Below are 19370 nucleotides of genomic sequence, written 5' to 3'. Positions count from 1 at the left end.
CTGGCTATAGGGGGGGGCAGCCTGTGCTGCCTGGGTCCAGGGGAGCCCACCTCCCCTCCACATTCCTCTGGAGTAGCCAGGGAGACTTTAATCTCTCTGGCTGCTTCTGTCCCCCGGCTCCCTGAAAGCTCCCTGCCGCGGACGCTCGTCCGCTGCAGGGGTTAAGACTCGCCGCGAGTGGCGGCGAGTCTTAAATACATTGAATAGTGGGAGCAGGAGGCTCCGGAACAGGGAGAATCTCCGCTAAAACACGGAGAGTGCATGGAGAGCGAAATAAAACGCTCTCCATGCACGGAGAACTTTCTCATTGAATACTGCCCAAAGAGGAAGCAGCATCATCTGACTCCCCTTTATATACCCCTGCATTAGCTGCCACCCCTTTTCTACCTAATTAACTACTCTAACTATCAATCACGCGCACTTCTATGGGTACTGAACTATTCAACAACTTTATTAGGACAATCACAAATTTCAAAGGCTCTTAAATGCCCTCATGCCTATGCAGCCCTTGCTTAATCTAAACGCAAACAGCAGTGAGCAGTGGTGGCTCCAGAGGAGGGGCTGTAGCAATTCATATAGGGGAGCCACACCCACTGCCGGTGAGTCAGTTTAGAATGGCAGTTATGGCAGTGGGTGGGGCTCCCCTACTTCAATTTTGAACTGTGCTGCAGCTCCGCCTCTGGCTGCAAGTGATATTGCAAGGTACTGTGCCTGTGCAGACCCCACACCATCCATTGGGATTATTCATAAGTAAATTAGTTACAAGCACCAGCAGAAGACAGGGGATTGTCGGCCTCCTTTTTTGGGACTGGTAAGGCCGTTCTGAGTAAGCCTCCTGCATACACCGTGATCCAATGCAGCGTCTTTGGATGCAGCACTAGGATCTGGGGTAGTGGCAGATGAGTCTTTTTTCCTTCAGACGCATCCTGCAGTCATTAGCATGTTTTTGCACAGCAGCTGCATCCAATGATGCAGCTGCTGTGCAGAACCATCCATCTCTCAATCAGGCCCTGTATGTCTAACCCACACAATGTAGAATAGTTAATAGTACTAAGTTTCCAAGTTTTTTTGCTTTCTTAGGGAAACCGTTCCAAAAATACCCTTTGTGCCTTGTTTTTGATATATATATTTTTTTACTGTGAAATTTAGGGTTGTTTGGAACAATTAAAACTAATTGCTGTATAAGAGATGTAACAGATGTAGCTGCTGGTATCTTCATTTATTTTGATTTCTGCTTCTGTAAACTGGGAAAAGCACCAAGTTTGTAGCTTGTAGTTTCGTATATCTAAACAACGTTCGTATCGGATGAAGTTTTTTTTTTATACTGTAGAGGAGTGCCGGAGCGTTAGCCAATAAACGGCTTCAAAACCTCCTGCAACGGTCAGATTTGGAGGTCGCAACTTTTGAGCAGTTTCAAAATACAACCTTTAGAAGGTTTGATACACCTTCCCATTGGAAAAAAGAGAGTAGCACATTTTTTACCTCACAATTGTCGGCGTATTATTAGTCACAATCTCAGAATGTTCCCCAAACTTCGAGCTAAAGTCGCTTCATTGTAATATATAATATCAGTGTCTGGATAAACGCAATGCAATAATATTTTAAGGATTCTTATTTTTTTTCCCCAGATCACCAGAAGTTGGAGCGAGAGGCGCGGATTTGTCGACTCCTGAAGCACGCAAACATAGGTCAGTCTCAAGTACCTTGTGCAGCCATTTTGAGGCCTGGTTCAGATATATAAACAAATGACTATAGCCAGTAAGCGGGGGTCCAGCATATCAGTGTCAGGCTTATGGAATTCTTACCCATTTCAATCCAAAATTGTCAATAATCAGGAGATATCTTGTAAGGCTGAGTGGGCAGTGATTAAAAGACACGGGACAAAGTTGGATACAAGGAACATGTATTTTAGATCAAGACTGTAGAAGACAGCTTGTCTGACTGAAAGCAGCATAAACTCACCAGGCTATGGCAGGAATCCTTAGCTTGCACGCTGGAGTCGGGCTGGGGGGCTTGGCTTGCTTGCTTGATTGGCAGGTGGCTGATTTGCATGTAGATCATTGATAGGCTGGTTTGAAGTCAGAGGCGTGGATTGATGGATAGATGATCCTGCTTCCAGAAAATTCTGCCTCTTTCTTCTGGAATCGTTGCCCTCCCTCCCGCCCCAATTATTAGATTTATTTAGTTTTAGGAGTTTTTCTTTAGCAGTTTTTTCTATTTAGTTGTTGTCGGCTTATTTTGGCGGAAAGAACGGTAGTTTAAATTCTAGCGGTATTTACATTTAGCTGGTGGTTGGTGTCGAGATGTGGGCATCACCGATCCAGGTGGGCCCACATCTGGACCTTAACAATCATTTACTTCGGATAGGCAAAAATTTTGCGGACAGTTTGTGTGTCAGGGCAGGTGGCCCAATTTTTCTAGCTCGGGCAGAGTGGTGAGCTCTGCCTTAGTGATATATGCGAGGTCAGGGGCAGAGGCAGAAGGTCAACCCCTGGCCTTAAGGGCAGATGGCCCTTTGGGAAAAGTCCGCATATAAAGTTGTCTGTTGCCAAGGACGCTGGCAGTTGGCCGGTCCTAGGCAAAAGGGCAGGAGGCCCTTGGATCCGGAGTTTATTATTTTCATTACTTTTTTATTTTACCAGCTGACACGTGTTTTATTGCCATGCCGTTCTTTGCCCGCCACCTTAGTTAGAGCAGGGACGTAAATTTCAGTTAGTTTCAAATAGGCCGCCCCTGCTCAAAATAAATAAGCCGTCCCCTTTAAGCCCAATTCAGTTGTACGCGTCATTATTTCATAGATAAGTGGTGTAAGTGTGGATGAATGCCTATGACTGTGTGGAGTTTATTGGTCCTCAAGAGTTCACCGCATCATCTAAGACAGTGGTCCTCAACCGCAGGCCTCAAGGATAACTCTGCCGATGATCTGGGAGATTCAAACACTGAATAATGTATCTTCCATTGGTAAAGTAGACTGAATGAAGTTGGCAATGGTCTGTCAGATCGAACATGTTTTGTAATAAAAATCACAATATTTTTTTCTCAATTTTTTAAGCATTGGACAATTATCGTTATATACGTACACTGTATGGTCTTTGTTCACAACGCAGGATTGGATAGGTTATCTTTCAGGGAAAATAGCCATTGAGCTGTCATTAATGGTGTCGACAGTCATAATGTTGTCAACACTAAATCAACGTGTCAATGTCAACGCAGTAGTAATGTTATTTGAAGCATTTGAACCATTCTGACATTATAACATTAAACATTATGCTTGACGATCTGTATACTGTATATCCCTCTTTTGGGAAAAATAATCAAAGCATGAAGAGAGTGTACCAGCCAATATTCTTCCAACGTTACAGGCTGTGCTTGAATAATGACAATTATGCTGGGGGCATACATAGCAGATATATACTGTATTATGGGGCTCATTTATTGATGAGTGATAAAACTCGTGAATTATAAAACTGGAATACCATTTATCATATGCAATGAGTTTTTTATTTTTATCTCTCCCATGGGGTTTTATCTCTCCCAGTGGAATAACGGAATGACTGAAATAGGCATGTAGTGGGTTAAACATCCAAGGCTGTGTTGACCTTAGTAAAGCATGTGACTCAGCATCCAATAAGGATGCAGGGATGGCAAGTTAGCTGGGAATATGTTGCAGGAAGAGGAGGAGTCTTCCTCTTTTTCCTGAGTTTCCCGCCCTCCCTCCCCTTTACTTGGATGTGGGTTGGTGTTTATTTGCGTTTGCTGTTTGGCTGGAATGGTTTATTGGCTGTTTGGCTTTGGCTGTTTGGCTTTTTGGCAGGTTAATTGATTTAAAGTCTTCGTTAAATGAGGATTCGTTGTATATAGTTGCCTTTCGGTGCGCTCACCTTCGTTAACTATAGTTCTTCCACTGGATCACCCTGATTGGGGACAGCAACACCACCCGGATAGGTGGGCAGTCAGTGTAGAAGGCTGAGCGGATACCACTTGTTGTTAGGATATTTATTTTATTATGTAGGATAGTTGTGGGTGGAGCTTAAATAATTAGCCGTTCTTTCTTGGCCACCATTAATTAATTAATTACAATCAAATTAATTTGTATAAAGTGCTTTAATAATAATAATAAATACAGCTAACACTTTCTGCCAAACCTAAGTCTCGTGTCTTTATTTCAGGTTTAAGTTAAGTGTTAAACTTCATGCAAACACAGGCTCACACATCAGTTGCTAGGATGTTAAGTTTTATCACTCTGATGAACAGACCCCTTATCTGGCAGGCTGCCACCCTGCAAATATCATGGTGATACACAGAGATATCTCACAGTGCAGATGTACTAAGCCTTGGCGTGTGATCAAGTAGTGGGAGTGCGACCTCTCGGGAGATTTGCAGACCACGCCCCCTGTCCACTAGACCACACCCTCAAATTTCAGGCATGTGCAGTGGTCCCGCCGCCCAATTTTATAAAGTTTGGAGGTATGCCTTAGAGTCTGTCTTCAGCAATAGAGATAATGAATACAAACATGAATATCGGCACCTATAAAGCAGGTCCAATATTATATGTGTGTGTGTGTGTTATATGTGTGTTTCTGCTACTGTGGTGATATTGCTCTGCACACACAGTGTACAGAAATGTAGTGACAGGAATTTATTAATGTTTCATATCATTTTATGAGCAGCCTGTCAGGTTCAATCTGTCTCCCTAGAACCACAGAGCCCCCCTCTCTCTCTCTTTTTCTCTCTCTCTCTCTCTTTATATGGGACATGAGAACTGCCTATTGCAGTGGAGGTTTCCATAGCAACAGATTGGAGAGACACATGGAGACACTACAGCACCAGTGAAGCTACTAATATCAGCACGAGATTAAAAGAGCAGCGACAGGTTGCGCAAAATGAAGGCGCTTAATAGGTGACAGGTGCCAACTGCAGTTTGGCACTCCGGCACTTAGCTTTAAATATGGTGGCATAGTTCAGCCATGTACAGCTGCGGGCTTGTGAGAAACATTAAGGAGGCATGGGCGGCCCCATCGCCAAGATGAATACACGTGCACATACATTGCTGCTTACCTCTGCATTTTTTGGGGACATTCCCACGTCCCGCCCAGGGCTGGCAGTGTCCCGCGGTGGAGGGGCAGTTGGGAGCCACCACCCTGTCACCCGTGAGTAGATGCTGTGTGCATGTGCATATCGTCTATTCATGCCCCCACAGCGGCGAAACTGGGGGCTTGGCCTCGCTTCGTGGGTGTAGGTCACGACCCATTCCCGCTAGGCCATGCCCCCAGAATTTCACCCGCACCTGCGTTCCTCCTCCTCCCTCCTCCAAGTTGGGAGGTATGGTACTGTATGTACTGGGAAGAAGCTGACATTACCCTCCACAAAGTGTTGCATGTCCTCTTTAGTACACCCAGAAACATGGATTACCTCCCAACATAACCCATTCCAGGAGGGAAGAGCTGGGGCTGCACCATAGTCCAAAATTCAAATAGGGGAGCCACACCAACTGCCACCCCATACCCTGCCAGGACCCACTGGCAGGTGGTGTGGCTCTCCTATTTGCATTTTGGACTCTGTCCCAGCCCTACCTCTGCAACTGCCACTGGCAAGGAAGTCCAGGATCAGAGCATTTTGGGCCACATTTCTAAAACAATATTTGCGGCTACATCCCTGGTAAGCTGCAAATATTAAGTATCCGCTGAATGTACCAAAGGGGACCACAGCAGGAATCTCTGATCCCTGCTGCGATCCACCCTGTATTGCCGCCCGCCGCCTCCCCTATAGGTTTCTATGGGGGATGCGAAGCTGCCGGGGCAGCGCGGTCAGCGGAGTCGGCGGTGGGGGGGCAGCGCTAACCGCGCATGTGCAGACCCCCTCGGAGCCAAATCCCTGGGCTTGTGGGATGATACAACCCAGCGCTAATATTGCATTTTACAATGCAATCCTGGGAGGCAATATTCCGCCCAGATCACATTGTAAATTTGATCATTGATAAATGGGCCCCTTTGTCCCTCCTGGAAGGTCATGTTGGGAGCTATTTGGATGTGAGGGCAGATAAGAACCACTTGGGCCATCTAGTCTCCAGTGCACATGTACACACACTTGCACACTGGGTTATTTTTTGTTGGGAGCCAATTAAACTAGTGGAATGTTTTTGCAGTGTGGGAAAAAACAGAGCACGGAGAGAATATACAAACTCCACACAGTTAGGGCCTTGATGGGAATCAAACCCATGACTTGTGTGGCAGTAATGCTGACCATTACACCATCCATACTGGGGTAGGTGGAAAAGCCATAGCCTGTTTCAGCAAACTGTCCAGCCTTAGACACAATGGCACAAACTGGCACAATGAGTGAAATGAAGCCAGGATTAAGGTTTGTAGGCCCGCAGTGCCACAAAGGGGTAATAAATTTAAAATTGTGTAGTAAAGCATAATTCAGTCTCCAGAGCCTACTACATCAGCTTAATGCCCCCCCCCCCCCCCCCCATGTGAGCAGCAATTCATATTTAAGACTAGAAGGGTAGATATCAGAATTCCTTGCAAAGCTTCAAACGGGCACTGAAAACTCACCTATTCATCAAAGCGTACCCTTCCACTGCATAAACCAGCTGGTTCTCCGTCCCCTTGCCTGTTTACATCCTGCTATCTAACCACCACCCCCTCGCTTGCACCTCTTGTAATCTGTCTGTCTCCCCTTCCTACTAGATTGTAAGCTCCTCCGAGTAGGGCCCTCTTCCCTCCTGTTGTCAAAGCCCACTTCTCTTCACATTTCACTCACAGCTCTCCTTTACTCCAACACTCAGTGACCATCTTCATACTCATCTCCATCATTGGCCTCAAGCCTCTAGTTGTATGTTGATTGGGTCCTCACTACTTACATTTAAGCTGTAATGTGTATTGATCTGTGGGGCTCTTTATTTGTACTGTATTTTTGTTATTTATTCAAGGTTATGCCAAGTTTTGTCTCCCTGTATTGTTCCTTTGTACGGCGCTGCGATACACATGTGGCGCCTTATAAATAAAATTATAATAATAATAATTCAAAGATGGTGAAGCAGGACAAACAATCCATCTAAATAATGGGTACTTGTGTATTTTCATGGCACCACTGCCCGTGGATCGCATCGTATGCATGCAATGCGATTTGGCATACCCCCACTATCCAGGTCAGCCCGAAGCGTGGCGAAGGGACGCGCTACGCATCCTCCCGACCTGTTTATACAGCCACTATCCACGTCAGCGTTGAGTTGATTTTATAAAGTGTGGCGAGCGCAGGGAGCCACTGAGCCCGAAGCGTGGCAAGCGCAGTGCGCCCCGCGGGGGGATGTGGAAAATGAGCCCAAAGCATGGCTAGCACAGCTAGCCCCGCGTGGGGATGCTGATTACTTGATGTGTATTCCGCGTCCCCACACGGGGCACGCTGCGCTCGCCACGCTTCGGGCTCATTTTTCTCGGCACTCGCCACGCTTTGGGCTTGGTGGCTTGCTGCGCTCGCCACACTTAATAAAATCAACTCCACGCCGACATGGATAGTGGGTGTATGAACAGGTCGGGAGGATGCGTACCGCGGCCCCTTGCAGGGCACGCTGCGCTCGCCACGCTTCGGGCTGACGTGGATAGTGGGGGTGTGCTAAATCGCATACGATGTGATTTGCATACAATGCGATCCGCGGGCAGTGGCGCCGTGAAAATACACAAGTACCAAATAATCTTATGTAATACACCACCCACCAACGGCCATCATCAAACATACCGCACCACATGTCAAACTAAAACAAACTTTATTACTCACACACACATGTTCATCTTTAACAGAAATACACGGCTTCTGGGTTTAACTTGCTTCAGTGTTTGCCCACATAACATCATAATGTGTATAACCAGTGATTTGCTCAGTTACAGCAATCGTCTGTGTCATGTCTCCCCCCCCCCCCCTCCCCATACCCTCCCTCCCACCTTGTCGTTGTTAATGAGAATCCTTAAAGTATTTTCGTTCCAGGGCATCTCCATATTATTTCTACCTGTCCCTTATACACTGTTCTGCCAGCCGAAACGCATTCGAGATGCTGTCATTTTATCTACTGCTGCTGAATAATTAGCAGCAGAGATGACACAAGGGGCAACAAAGGGAAGCGCAAGAGGGAAGCTTTAGAGATGGGGGATCAGGGGAGACAGGACGATTTGTGAAATAAGCAACTGCTTCAGGCTTAAATTATCTGAAGGTAACTAATAATTGTGAGGAACGGACGCCAGAAAGATGCCACTATATTATTATAATTGGAGCTGTCAACTATACCTTCAAATCTCAAGAATCTTGTGGGAAATAAATTTCCTTCAATATTCTACTTACAGAGTTTTGTGTCCCACGTGCATTGTTTTAAATTCAAATATAATACATCTATTTAAAGAGTCCACATATTGTTTCATTACTCTGTTCTAGTGGAAATCACTATGTACTTGTTTTACAGTATTACTCGTGGGACGGCAACCGGTTCCCAATGCTCTCTTTTAACCATTGCACTATTTTTGTGTCAAATGCAAGGATACTCATATTTTGAATTTATTTATTGTGGTCAGGGGTGGTTTGCAGGGGCGCCGTGAGGTATGCCGGGCCCTGGTTAATTTTTTTTAAATTCCTTTCCCACATAAAACCCTGCTTCAAACCAGCATGGACCCGTACACTAATCAGTGTCTGTAGTTGGGGGCAAAGATTTCCCTTCACACATGGGTTATGACCCAGGACATAGGTGCCGATTTATGTTGTTGCTGGTGGGTGCTCAAGCCAAAAATATAGGGGAGTGGCTTTATGGGAAAGGGGCGTGGCCACACAATAATACTGATTTATATTACGCAGCACAGTTGTCTCCAATATTCAAATTATGGCAACAGTGCTAAATACATAAATGCCCCCACAGTGCAGGTACAAACCCCCCCCCCCCCCACACACACACACAGTGGCAAATAAATAAATGCCCCACAGTGCCAAATACATAAATGGCCCCACAGTGCCAAATACATAAATGCACACACAGTGCCAAATACATAAATACCCCCACAGTGCCAAATACATAAATTGCCCCACAGTGCCAAATACATAAATGGCCCCACAGTGCCAAATACATAAATGGCCCCACAGTGCCAAATACATAAATGGCCCCACAGTGCCAAATACATAAATGGCCCCACAGTGCCAAATACATAAATGGCCCCACAGTGCCAAATACATAAATGGCTCCACAGTGCCAAATACATAAATACCCCCACATTGCCAAATACATAAATGGCCCCACAGTGCCAAATACATAAATACCCCCACATTGCCAAATACATAAATGGCTCCACAGTGCCAAATACATAAATGCCCCCACAGTACAGTACCTGTGCCAGCGAGGGGGAGTGTAGTAGGACATGGGTGGGTGGGCCGCTGCTGAGCGGGTGGGTGCTCATCAATTTCCATGGGTGCTCGGGCCCTCAAGCACCCACAGAATCGGCACCTATGACCCAGGATACACCCAGGTCATCACTCTTCACATTGGACCCGGGTCTTTTAGTAACCCAGGTTTTCCATCTTACAGTGGGTGCTTGGAGATTATGCAATCTGCTAGGCCTACGGTTTCCCGCCAGTCAGTAATGCAACATGAAAACGGTCGGCGTGAGAAAAGTCGACATGCGTTTTCACAATTTATGTTTTTTAAAGGACTTTACCATGCCAGTAGACATGGAGGGGGGATATAATAGTGCCTGAACCACGCAAGGGGATGCGGTATAATTATACAGTGTCCATGTCGACACCCAAGAAAATGAAAAACTCATGGTGACCGTTTTCATGTTGATCTATCCCATGTCGACCTTTTCGTTGTGTCGATCTTTTGGACATGTCAACCTTATGCATGTTGCCTCGTTTCATGTATCGACATTTGTCCTGTAGACCAATAGTGGTGGACCTATTGTTTGTCGACCATAATTGTGTTTGACCCTATGACCCAACCTCACCAGAGAAAGGGATCGTCTCCCTCTAATAAACTGACCTGTGAGTGTTATGTTGCCATCGCCAAGCGTTAACAGCAACCTGAAATTCCCCCCCGAAATAATGAACTGGCAGACATCCTCTTCTGACACATCACCCTGGAATTCATGCAATCACCAAGTGCCCACACTTCTCATATTCACATTACGTCTCTATACAGCATCTCCGGTTGAATGCATCTGGCTGCCAAATTCCCTTGCTTCCAGATACATGCACCTTGATTACAGCGTGGGCATGTTGTACGCTGCAGATGTTATCACACCTGCTGCCCCCCCCCCCCCCCCCCCCCGCTGCCGGCCCCCCTGGAGAAGTAGGTCAGGTTGAAGTGATACAGTATGTCTCTAGGGATGGGAGCTGGAGACGGATAAAGGCTGCACTGCACAGACTCAGGTCTGCGGGTGAGCAGCCAGGCATCAGCAGCGCATTGTGACAGCTCCTTGGCAGGGCTATTAGCGAAGAGACTCATCAATCAAGGCAGCTGTGATGTTTGTCACTGGAAGAATAACTCCGTCAGAAGAACTCTGTAGTGCAATGCCTCTTAGGGGTCTATTTACTGTGCTAAGCTTTTGAGAGTGGTAAAGTGGGAAGCGATAAAGGGGGGGATGTATTGAGCGTGGGGAAGTGAGAAAGTGGAAGGTGAGTAGGCAGCAGCCAGTCAGCTCATACTGTAAATGTCATTTTTCAAACCCAGGCTGTAACGACAGTTATGTGCTAATTAGCTGAAGCATTCTCTCCTGCATTTAAAAACTGGTGGTGTTGGTGGGGTTGGTGGGGGGTTTTCCAAGGCGGAACTGAGTTCCACCATCTGTAATGGTTCAGCGTCCACCTTGGCCCTGCACAGTAATTCTAAAGGCCCCCCATACACTTTTTCTAATGTACTATTACCCGGCCGCCACGTCACCGCAGTGTAGGGTATTGCCACCTTTGGGTGGAGATACCTTATAGAAGCCTATGGGCTTCTTTTCGCCGCCCGACGCCTCCGCCGAAAAACCCGCCGACCCCCCTCTCCCCCTCCCTCTCTTACCTGGTCCAGGTCCTCCTGGACCCGGAAGGTAACACCTTCCTTCCCCTAGTGACGCAGCCGGACGTCCTTCCGGCTGCAGTTGGGAGGAGGAGGCGCCGGGGACAGCTTGCTTAGCTGTCCCCGGCGTGAGGGATGCAGGAGGGGGCAGAGAGGTGACGGAGACTCCCCGCACACCACATTCCAGGTATCGCGGGGGGCCTCCGTCACCACATCGCGATGCCAGCCGCATATGTTAGTACATATGCGCCGGCCAGCCGGCGAAGGGCGGCGATGTATATTAATACATCCCGCCCTAAGCCCGATTATCATCTTTATCACTTCTCCAGGCTTAATACATTTGTCCCAAAGTACCAGTTCTTAGGGATCTAGCGATCCGTACTTATTAGGTACCCACAAATTGAGACCACATGGTTGCGATTCATGGCACCAAAAACCCCACTAAGCCCCTCATTCTTGCTCTGTGTTAGATTGCAGCATTTATTATAGTTACTCTGATTGTCAGTGTTGGCATGGGATCACCTTTTATTGTTGAAATTAGGGTGTGCAGTCCAAGCCCCCCCCCCCCCCCCATCCCCTCCCAAACATTTACATACGCACTCCCAAACCCCCAATCATTGTACAGTGCCTGAAATGTGTGTATTATCCCTGACGCATGCTGGTATACGCACTAAGTGAAATGTTTTTTCAGCTCACACATTCCGCCATTCATAAATAACTCTAACTGTTTAACCCCTTCCCGACATTTGACGTACATTTACGTCATGGTCGGGAAGCACTTCCCGACACATGGCGTAAATGTACGTCATGGATTTAAACTGTCACCGCGTCTATAGACGCGGTGACAGTTTCAACATGTCTGCTGTCCCTGACAGCAGACATGTCCGTGCATGCCCAGGGGGGGCTGCGATGCCGCCCCCCCGTCGGCGATCGCTGTGATTGGCTGTTCAGTGTGAACAGCCATTCACAGCGTTTTCCTGTGTCACCGGCGAATAACGTTCGCCGGTGACACGGGATCAGAGGTGATTGGTGCTGTAAAGTACAGCACCAATCACCGCGGGGTGTAAGGGTGACACTGGTGTCACCCCACCTCACCCCGCCCGCCCCCAAAGGCCGTGATTGGTCCGTCGGACCGACGGACCAATCACAGCCAAGGAGGGGGATTTAAACTAACGGTGACTGCACTGCAGACGCCATTCCGGTCTGGAATAGCGTGCAGTGCGGTCACCGTACCCCCCTGCCGCCATACTGACCAGAACCTTGCTCCAAACTTGCTCCATACTTACCTGATCGCTGCTTCATCACTGCTTCCTGGATCCTGTTGCTACTTGTGCCTTCCTGTGAAATTGTGCTGCTGCAGTGTACTAGCTAGATAGAGAGATAGAGAGATAGATAGAGAGATAGAGAGATAGAGAGAGATAGAGAGAGATAGAGAGAGATAGAGAGAGATAGAGAGAGATAGAGAGAGATAGAGAGAGAGATAGTGTCAGAGAGTGCTATATTTTGTGCTGCTGCAGTGTGATATAGTTATAGATAGAGAGAGAGAGATAGAGAGAGAGAGATAGATAGAGAGGCCTAGTGACAGAGTGCTATATTTTGTGCTGCTGCAGTGTGATAGTTATAGAGAGATAGAGAGAGATAGAGAGAGAGAGATAGAGAGAGATAGTGACAGATTGTGCTATATATTTTTTATATAACTGACTGCTGCCCCCTCCTTTTGTGCTGATCAGTATAAATTAACTGATCAGCAACTTTTTGGGGGCGCAGGGTTTTTTTTATATATAGATATACCTGTCAGTGCTGCTGCTGCAGTGTCATAGAGTGATAGATAGTGAGAGATAGAGAGATAGAGAGAGATAGTGACAGAGAGTGATAGAGAGTGCTAAATTTTGTGTCTGCTGCCCCCGCCTTTTGTGCTGATCACTATATCTGAGGTGATCAGCCACTTTTTTGGGGGTACAGAGGTTTTTTTTTTTTTATATATACCTGTCAGTTGCACCAAAGGTTGTGCACCTGCTGCACCTCACTGGTAATCAGTGTCGCATCACTGATCACCTTTTTTTTTTGTGTGTGTGCTGTGGGGTCTTTTTTTAATTTTTTTTTTACACACACTGTGATTTTGTGGGTGTCCTGTGGCCGCTGTGCGCTGATCAGTGACGTACATCACTGATCATCTTTTTCGGCACAGGGTTGATCTATTTTTTTTTTTTTTTTTGATCAAATTCCTGTTGCCTTTGAGCGCTGTTCAGTGACAGACGTTACTGACCAACATCTGTGCTCAATTTTTGGCGCAGGACCTTTTTTTTTTTTTTTAACCCCTTCAATTTTTTATTTTTAACCCCTTCATTTTTTTTTTTTTTATTGGTATAAAGTATTTTTTTTTTTTCTGCACTACATACACACTACATACCCCCCGGATTGAAATAAAGTTTGTACCCCCCCCTACACTATACACGTGTTGAAACATTTCACTACCAGTAACACAAAAATAAAAATGGCATCCCAAATGTCCTCCCAAATGTCCTCCCAAATGTCCTCCCAGTCATCCAGGAGAATGTATTCAGTGGAGGAGGCATATGCCATGCTTGCTTCTGACTCTGACACAGCCAGTGATGCAAGCGGGGAATTTGAAGGATTTGCCTTAAGCTCCTCTTCCTCCTCTGGTGATGAGGGACCCCCTCAAAGACGCCCCCGTAGAGCAGCTGAGACCCCCCCCCCAATAATTGATCTCGTATGGACCCCACCACCAGACAATTTTGAGCCCCAGGTTCCTGAGTTTTTGGCCATGCCAGGAATCCAATTTGATTCCACAGGTCTCAGAGAAATTGACTTTTTCAAATTATTTTTCTCTGATGATTTTATAAATTTAATGGTGGACCAAACTAATTTATATGCCCAGCAGTTTATTGCTCAAAACCCCACGTCATCATTTGCTAGGTGGACCCCTGTAGATGCAGTAGAGATGATGACGTTTTGGGGTCTGGTGTTTCATATGGGCATAGTAAAAAAGCCAGAAATTAGGCAATATTGGAGTACAGATGTTCTGTACAGTACTCCATTTTACCGTATGGCCATGACCCGGACTCGATTTGAGACAATTCTTAAATTTATACATTACACCGATAATGCACAGTGCCCACCCAGAGATGATCCCACCTTTGACCGGCTATTCAAAGTCAGGCCGGTCATTGATCATTTCAGTGCCAAATTTGAAGAGGTGTACATCCCTGAAAAATGTATTTGTATCGACGAGTCCCTTATACATTTTAAAGGAAGGGTTAAATTCCGCCAGTACCTTCCCAGTAAGAGGGCAAGGTATGGCATAAAAATGTATAAACTGTGTGAAAGCACCTCAGGGTACACCCACAGGTTTAGGGTTTATGAAGGGAAGGATTCAAGAATTGAACCGCCAGAATGCCCCCCCTCCCTCGTAGGTGTTAGTGGGAAAATTGTCTGGGATTTAGTGCACCCCTTCCTGGATAAAGGTTATCACCTCTATGTGGATAACTTTTACACCAGCATCCCCCTGTTTAAGGCCCTTGGTTCAAGAGGTACAGCAGCTTGCGGTACTGTGCGCAAGAACCAAAGAGGCCTCCCAAAAACGCACATTGCCCAAGTAATGAGAAGGGGTGAAAGCAGGGGAATATGCAACGAAAATATGTTGTTGGTCAAATATAAGGACAAGAGGGATGTCCTTATACTGACAACAATTCACGGAGACAGTACCACCTCCATCCCTGTACGAGGTACCAGTACCCACACCTCCAAACCTAATTGTATCCTGGATTACAATAGGTACATGGGCGGAGTTGATCTTTCAGATCAGGTACTGAAGCCGTACAGTGCCCTGCGGAAAACAAAAATCTGGTACAAGAAGGTGGCCGTGTATATCATCCAGATGGCACTGTATAACGCTTACGTGCTATTCCGTTCTACCGGCCAGAGGGGGACATTTATGCACTTTCAAGAGGAAGTCATAAAGGGCCTAATATTTGGGAACCAGCAGGCAGAGGGCCCCAGTACTTCTAGTACTGGTCCCCGTATTGTACCAGGGCAGCATTTTCCTGATGAAATCCCCTCCACTGGAAAAAAGGGCAGGACACAAAAAAGGTGCAAAGTTTGCTATAAAAAGGGAATAAGAAAGCAAACTATTTTCCAGTGTGACACTTGCCCCGACAAACCCGGCCTATGTATAAAGGAGTGTTTTAAAATATACCACACATCTATGGAATATTAGGTTCATAATTTCACCGTGCTTCGGGGGTCTTGCTAATGCCACATAGCACCCACCATTCATTCCACCAGAATCTGAGCCGCAAAATCCAAAAATCACTCCTTCCCTTCTGAGTCCTGCCATGCACCCAACTGGTATTTTTTGGTCACATGTGAGGCATTGCCGTACTTGGGAGAAATTGGGGCACAGATTTTGGGGTGCTTTTTCTCCTTCATTCCTTGTGAAAATGAAAAATTTTGAGCCAGAACTGCATTTTTGTGTAAAAAAATGTAATTTTTCATGTTCACTGCCCACTTGTATCAAAATTGGTGAAACCCCTGGGGGTTTGAAATGTACACTATACCCCTAGATGAATTCCCTGAGGGGTGTAGTTTGCAAAATGGGGTGACTTGTGGGGGGGTTCCACTGTATTGGTGCTTTGGGGGTCTTGCTAATGCGACATAGCACCCACCATCATTCCACCAGAATTTGTGCTGCAAAATCCAAATATCACTCCTTCCCTTCTGAGTCCTGCCACTTTTTGGTCACACATGAGGCATTGCCGTACTCGGGAGAAATTGGGGCACAGATTTTGGGGTGCTTTGTCTCCTTCATACCTTCTGAAAATGAAAAATTTTGAGCCAGAACTGCATTTTTGTGTAAAAAAATGTAATTTTTCATTTTCACTGCCCACTTGTATCAAAATTGGTGAAACCCCTGGGGGTTTGAAATGTACACTATACCCCTAGATGAATTCCCTGAGGGGTGTACTTTGCAAAATGGGGTGACTTGTGGGGGGGTTCCACTGTATTGGTGCAACATAGCACCCACCATTCATTCCACCAAAATCTGTGCTGCAAAATCCAAAAATCACTCCTTCCCTTCTGAGTCCTGCCATGCACCCAACTGGTACTTTTTGGTCACATGTGAGGCATTGCCGTACTTGGGAGAAATTGGGGCACATATTTTGGGGTGCTTTGTCTCCTTCATACCTTGTGAAAATTAAAAATTTTGAGCCAGAACTGCATTTTTGTGTAAAAAAATGTAATTTTTCATGTTCACTGCCCACTTGTATCAAAATTGGTGAAACCCCTGGGGGTTTGAAATGTACACTATACCCCTAGATGAATTCCCTGAGGGGTGTAGTTTGCAAAATGGGGTCACTTGTGGGGGGGTTCCACTGTCTTGGTGCTTGGGGGGTCTTGCTAATGCGACATAGCACCCACCAAAATTCCACCAGAATCTGAGCTGTAAAATCCAAAAATCACTCCTTCCCTTCTGAGTCCTGCCATGCACCCAACTGGTATTTTTTGGTCACATGTGAGGCATTGCCGTACTCGGGAGAAATTGGGGCACAGATTTTGGGGTGCTTTTTCTCCTTCATTCCTTGTGAAAATGAAAAATTTTGAGCCAGAACTGCATTTTTGTGTAAAAAAATGTAATTTTTCATGTTCACTGCCCACTTGTATCAAAATTGGTGAAACCCCTGGGGGTTTGAAATGTACACTATACCCCTAGATGAATTCCCTGAGGGGTGTCGTTTGCAAAATGGGGTCACTTGTGGGGGGGTTCCACTGTATTGGTGCTTGGGGGGTCTTGCTAATGCGACATAGCACCCACCAAAATACCACCAGAATCTGAGCTGCAAAATCCAAAAATCACTCCTTCCCTTCTGAGTCCTGCCATGCACCCAACTGGTACTTTTTGGTCACATGTGAGGCATTGCCGTACTCGGGAGAAATTGGGGCACAGATTTTGGGGTGCTTTTTCTCCTTCATACCTTCTGAAAATGAAAAATTTTGAGCCAGAACTGCATTTTTGTGTAAAAAAATGTAATTTTTCATTTTCACTGCCCACTTGTATCAAAATTGGTGAAACCCCTGGGGGTTTGAAATGTACACTATACCCCTAGATGAATTCCCTGAGGGGTGTAGTTTGCAAAATGGGGTCACTTGTGGGGGGGTTCCACTGTATTGGTGCTTGGGGGGTCTTGCTAATGCGACATAGCACCCACCAAAATTCCACCAGAATCTGAGCTGCAAAATCCAAAAATCACTCCTTCCCTTCTGAGTCCTGCCATGCACCCAACTGGTATTTTTTGGTCACATGTGAGGCATTGCCGTACTCGGGAGAAATTGGGGCACAGATTTTGGGGTGCTTTTTCTCCTTCATTCCTTGTGAAAATGAAAAATTTTGAGCCAGAACTGCATTTTTGTGTAAAAAAATGTAATTTTTCATGTTCACTGCCCACTTGTATCAAAATTGGTGAAACCCCTGGGGGTTTGAAATGTACACTATACCCCTAGATGAATTCCCTGAGGGGTGTAGTTTGCAAAATGGGGTGACTTGTGGGGGGGTTCCACTGTATTGGTGCTTTGGGGGTCTTGCTAATGCGACATAGCACCCACCATCATTCCACCAGAATTTGTGCTGCAAAATCCAAATATCACTCCTTCCCTTCTGAGTCCTGCCACTTTTTGGTCACACATGAGGCATTGCCGTACTCGGGAGAAATTGGGGCACAGATTTTGGGGTGCTTTGTCTCCTTCATACCTTCTGAAAATGAAAAATTTTGAGCCAGAACTGCATTTTTGTGTAAAAAAATGTAATTTTTCATTTTCACTGCCCACTTGTATCAAAATTGGTGAAACCCCTGGGGGTTTGAAATGTACACTATACCCCTAGATGAATTCCCTGAGGGGTGTACTTTGCAAAATGGGGTGACTTGTGGGGGGGTTCCACTGTATTGGTGCAACATAGCACCCACCATTCATTCCACCAAAATCTGTGCTGCAAAATCCAAAAATCACTCCTTCCCTTCTGAGTCCTGCCATGCACCCAACTGGTACTTTTTGGTCACATGTGAGGCATTGCCGTACTTGGGAGAAATTGGGGCACATATTTTGGGGTGCTTTGTCTCCTTCATACCTTGTGAAAATTAAAAATTTTGAGCCAGAACTGCATTTTTGTGTAAAAAAATGTAATTTTTCATGTTCACTGCCCACTTGTATCAAAATTGGTGAAACCCCTGGGGGTTTGAAATGTACACTATACCCCTAGATGAATTCCCTGAGGGGTGTAGTTTGCAAAATGGGGTCACTTGTGGGGGGGTTCCACTGTCTTGGTGCTTGGGGGGTCTTGCTAATGCGACATAGCACCCACCAAAATTCCACCAGAATCTGAGCTGTAAAATCCAAAAATCACTCCTTCCCTTCTGAGTCCTGCCATGCACCCAACTGGTATTTTTTGGTCACATGTGAGGCATTGCCGTACTCGGGAGAAATTGGGGCACAGATTTTGGGGTGCTTTTTCTCCTTCATTCCTTGTGAAAATGAAAAATTTTGAGCCAGAACTGCATTTTTGTGTAAAAAAATGTAATTTTTCATGTTCACTGCCCACTTGTATCAAAATTGGTGAAACCCCTGGGGGTTTGAAATGTACACTATACCCCTAGATGAATTCCCTGAGGGGTGTCGTTTGCAAAATGGGGTCACTTGTGGGGGGGTTCCACTGTATTGGTGCTTGGGGGGTCTTGCTAATGCGACATAGCACCCACCAAAATACCACCAGAATCTGAGCTGCAAAATCCAAAAATCACTCCTTCCCTTCTGAGTCCTGCCATGCACCCAACTGGTACTTTTTGGTCACATGTGAGGCATTGCCGTACTCGGGAGAAATTGGGGCACAGATTTTGGGGTGCTTTTTCTCCTTCATACCTTCTGAAAATGAAAAATTTTGAGCCAGAACTGCATTTTTGTGTAAAAAAATGTAATTTTTCATTTTCACTGCCCACTTGTATCAAAATTGGTGAAACCCCTGGGGGTTTGAAATGTACACTATACCCCTAGATGAATTCCCTGAGGGGTGTAGTTTGCAAAATGGGGTCACTTGTGGGGGGGTTCCACTGTATTGGTGCTTGGGGGGTCTTGCTAATGCGACATAGCACCCACCAAAATTCCACCAGAATCTGAGCTGCAAAATCCAAAAATCACTCCTTCCCTTCTGAGTCCTGCCATGCACCCAACTGGTATTTTTTGGTCACATGTGAGGCATTGCCGTACTCGGGAGAAATTGGGGCACAGATTTTGGGGTGCTTTTTCTCCTTCATTCCTTGTGAAAATG

General features: G+C 46.0%; 1 protein-coding gene across 3 annotated transcripts in view; it reads left to right on the top strand.

The window, feature by feature from the left end:
- Positions 1-19370, top strand: part of CAMK2A (calcium/calmodulin dependent protein kinase II alpha) — a 175115-nt gene that overhangs the window by 66750 nt on the left and 88995 nt on the right. For all 3 annotated transcript variants that reach the window (XM_083181521.1, XM_083181522.1, XM_083181523.1), the window contains exon 3: positions 1629-1688. In XM_083181521.1, coding sequence (XP_083037647.1) covers positions 1629-1688 — 60 coding nt within the window. The remainder of the gene's footprint in view (positions 1-1628; positions 1689-19370) is intronic.

The sequence above is a fragment of the Crinia signifera genome, chromosome 4 (genome assembly GCF_055691185.1).
Source record: "Crinia signifera chromosome 4, ASM5569118v1, whole genome shotgun sequence".
Taxonomy (NCBI): domain Eukaryota; kingdom Metazoa; phylum Chordata; class Amphibia; order Anura; family Myobatrachidae; genus Crinia; species Crinia signifera.
Note: the sequence above shows the minus strand (reverse complement) of the source record. Positions and strands in the feature narration are given on the sequence as shown.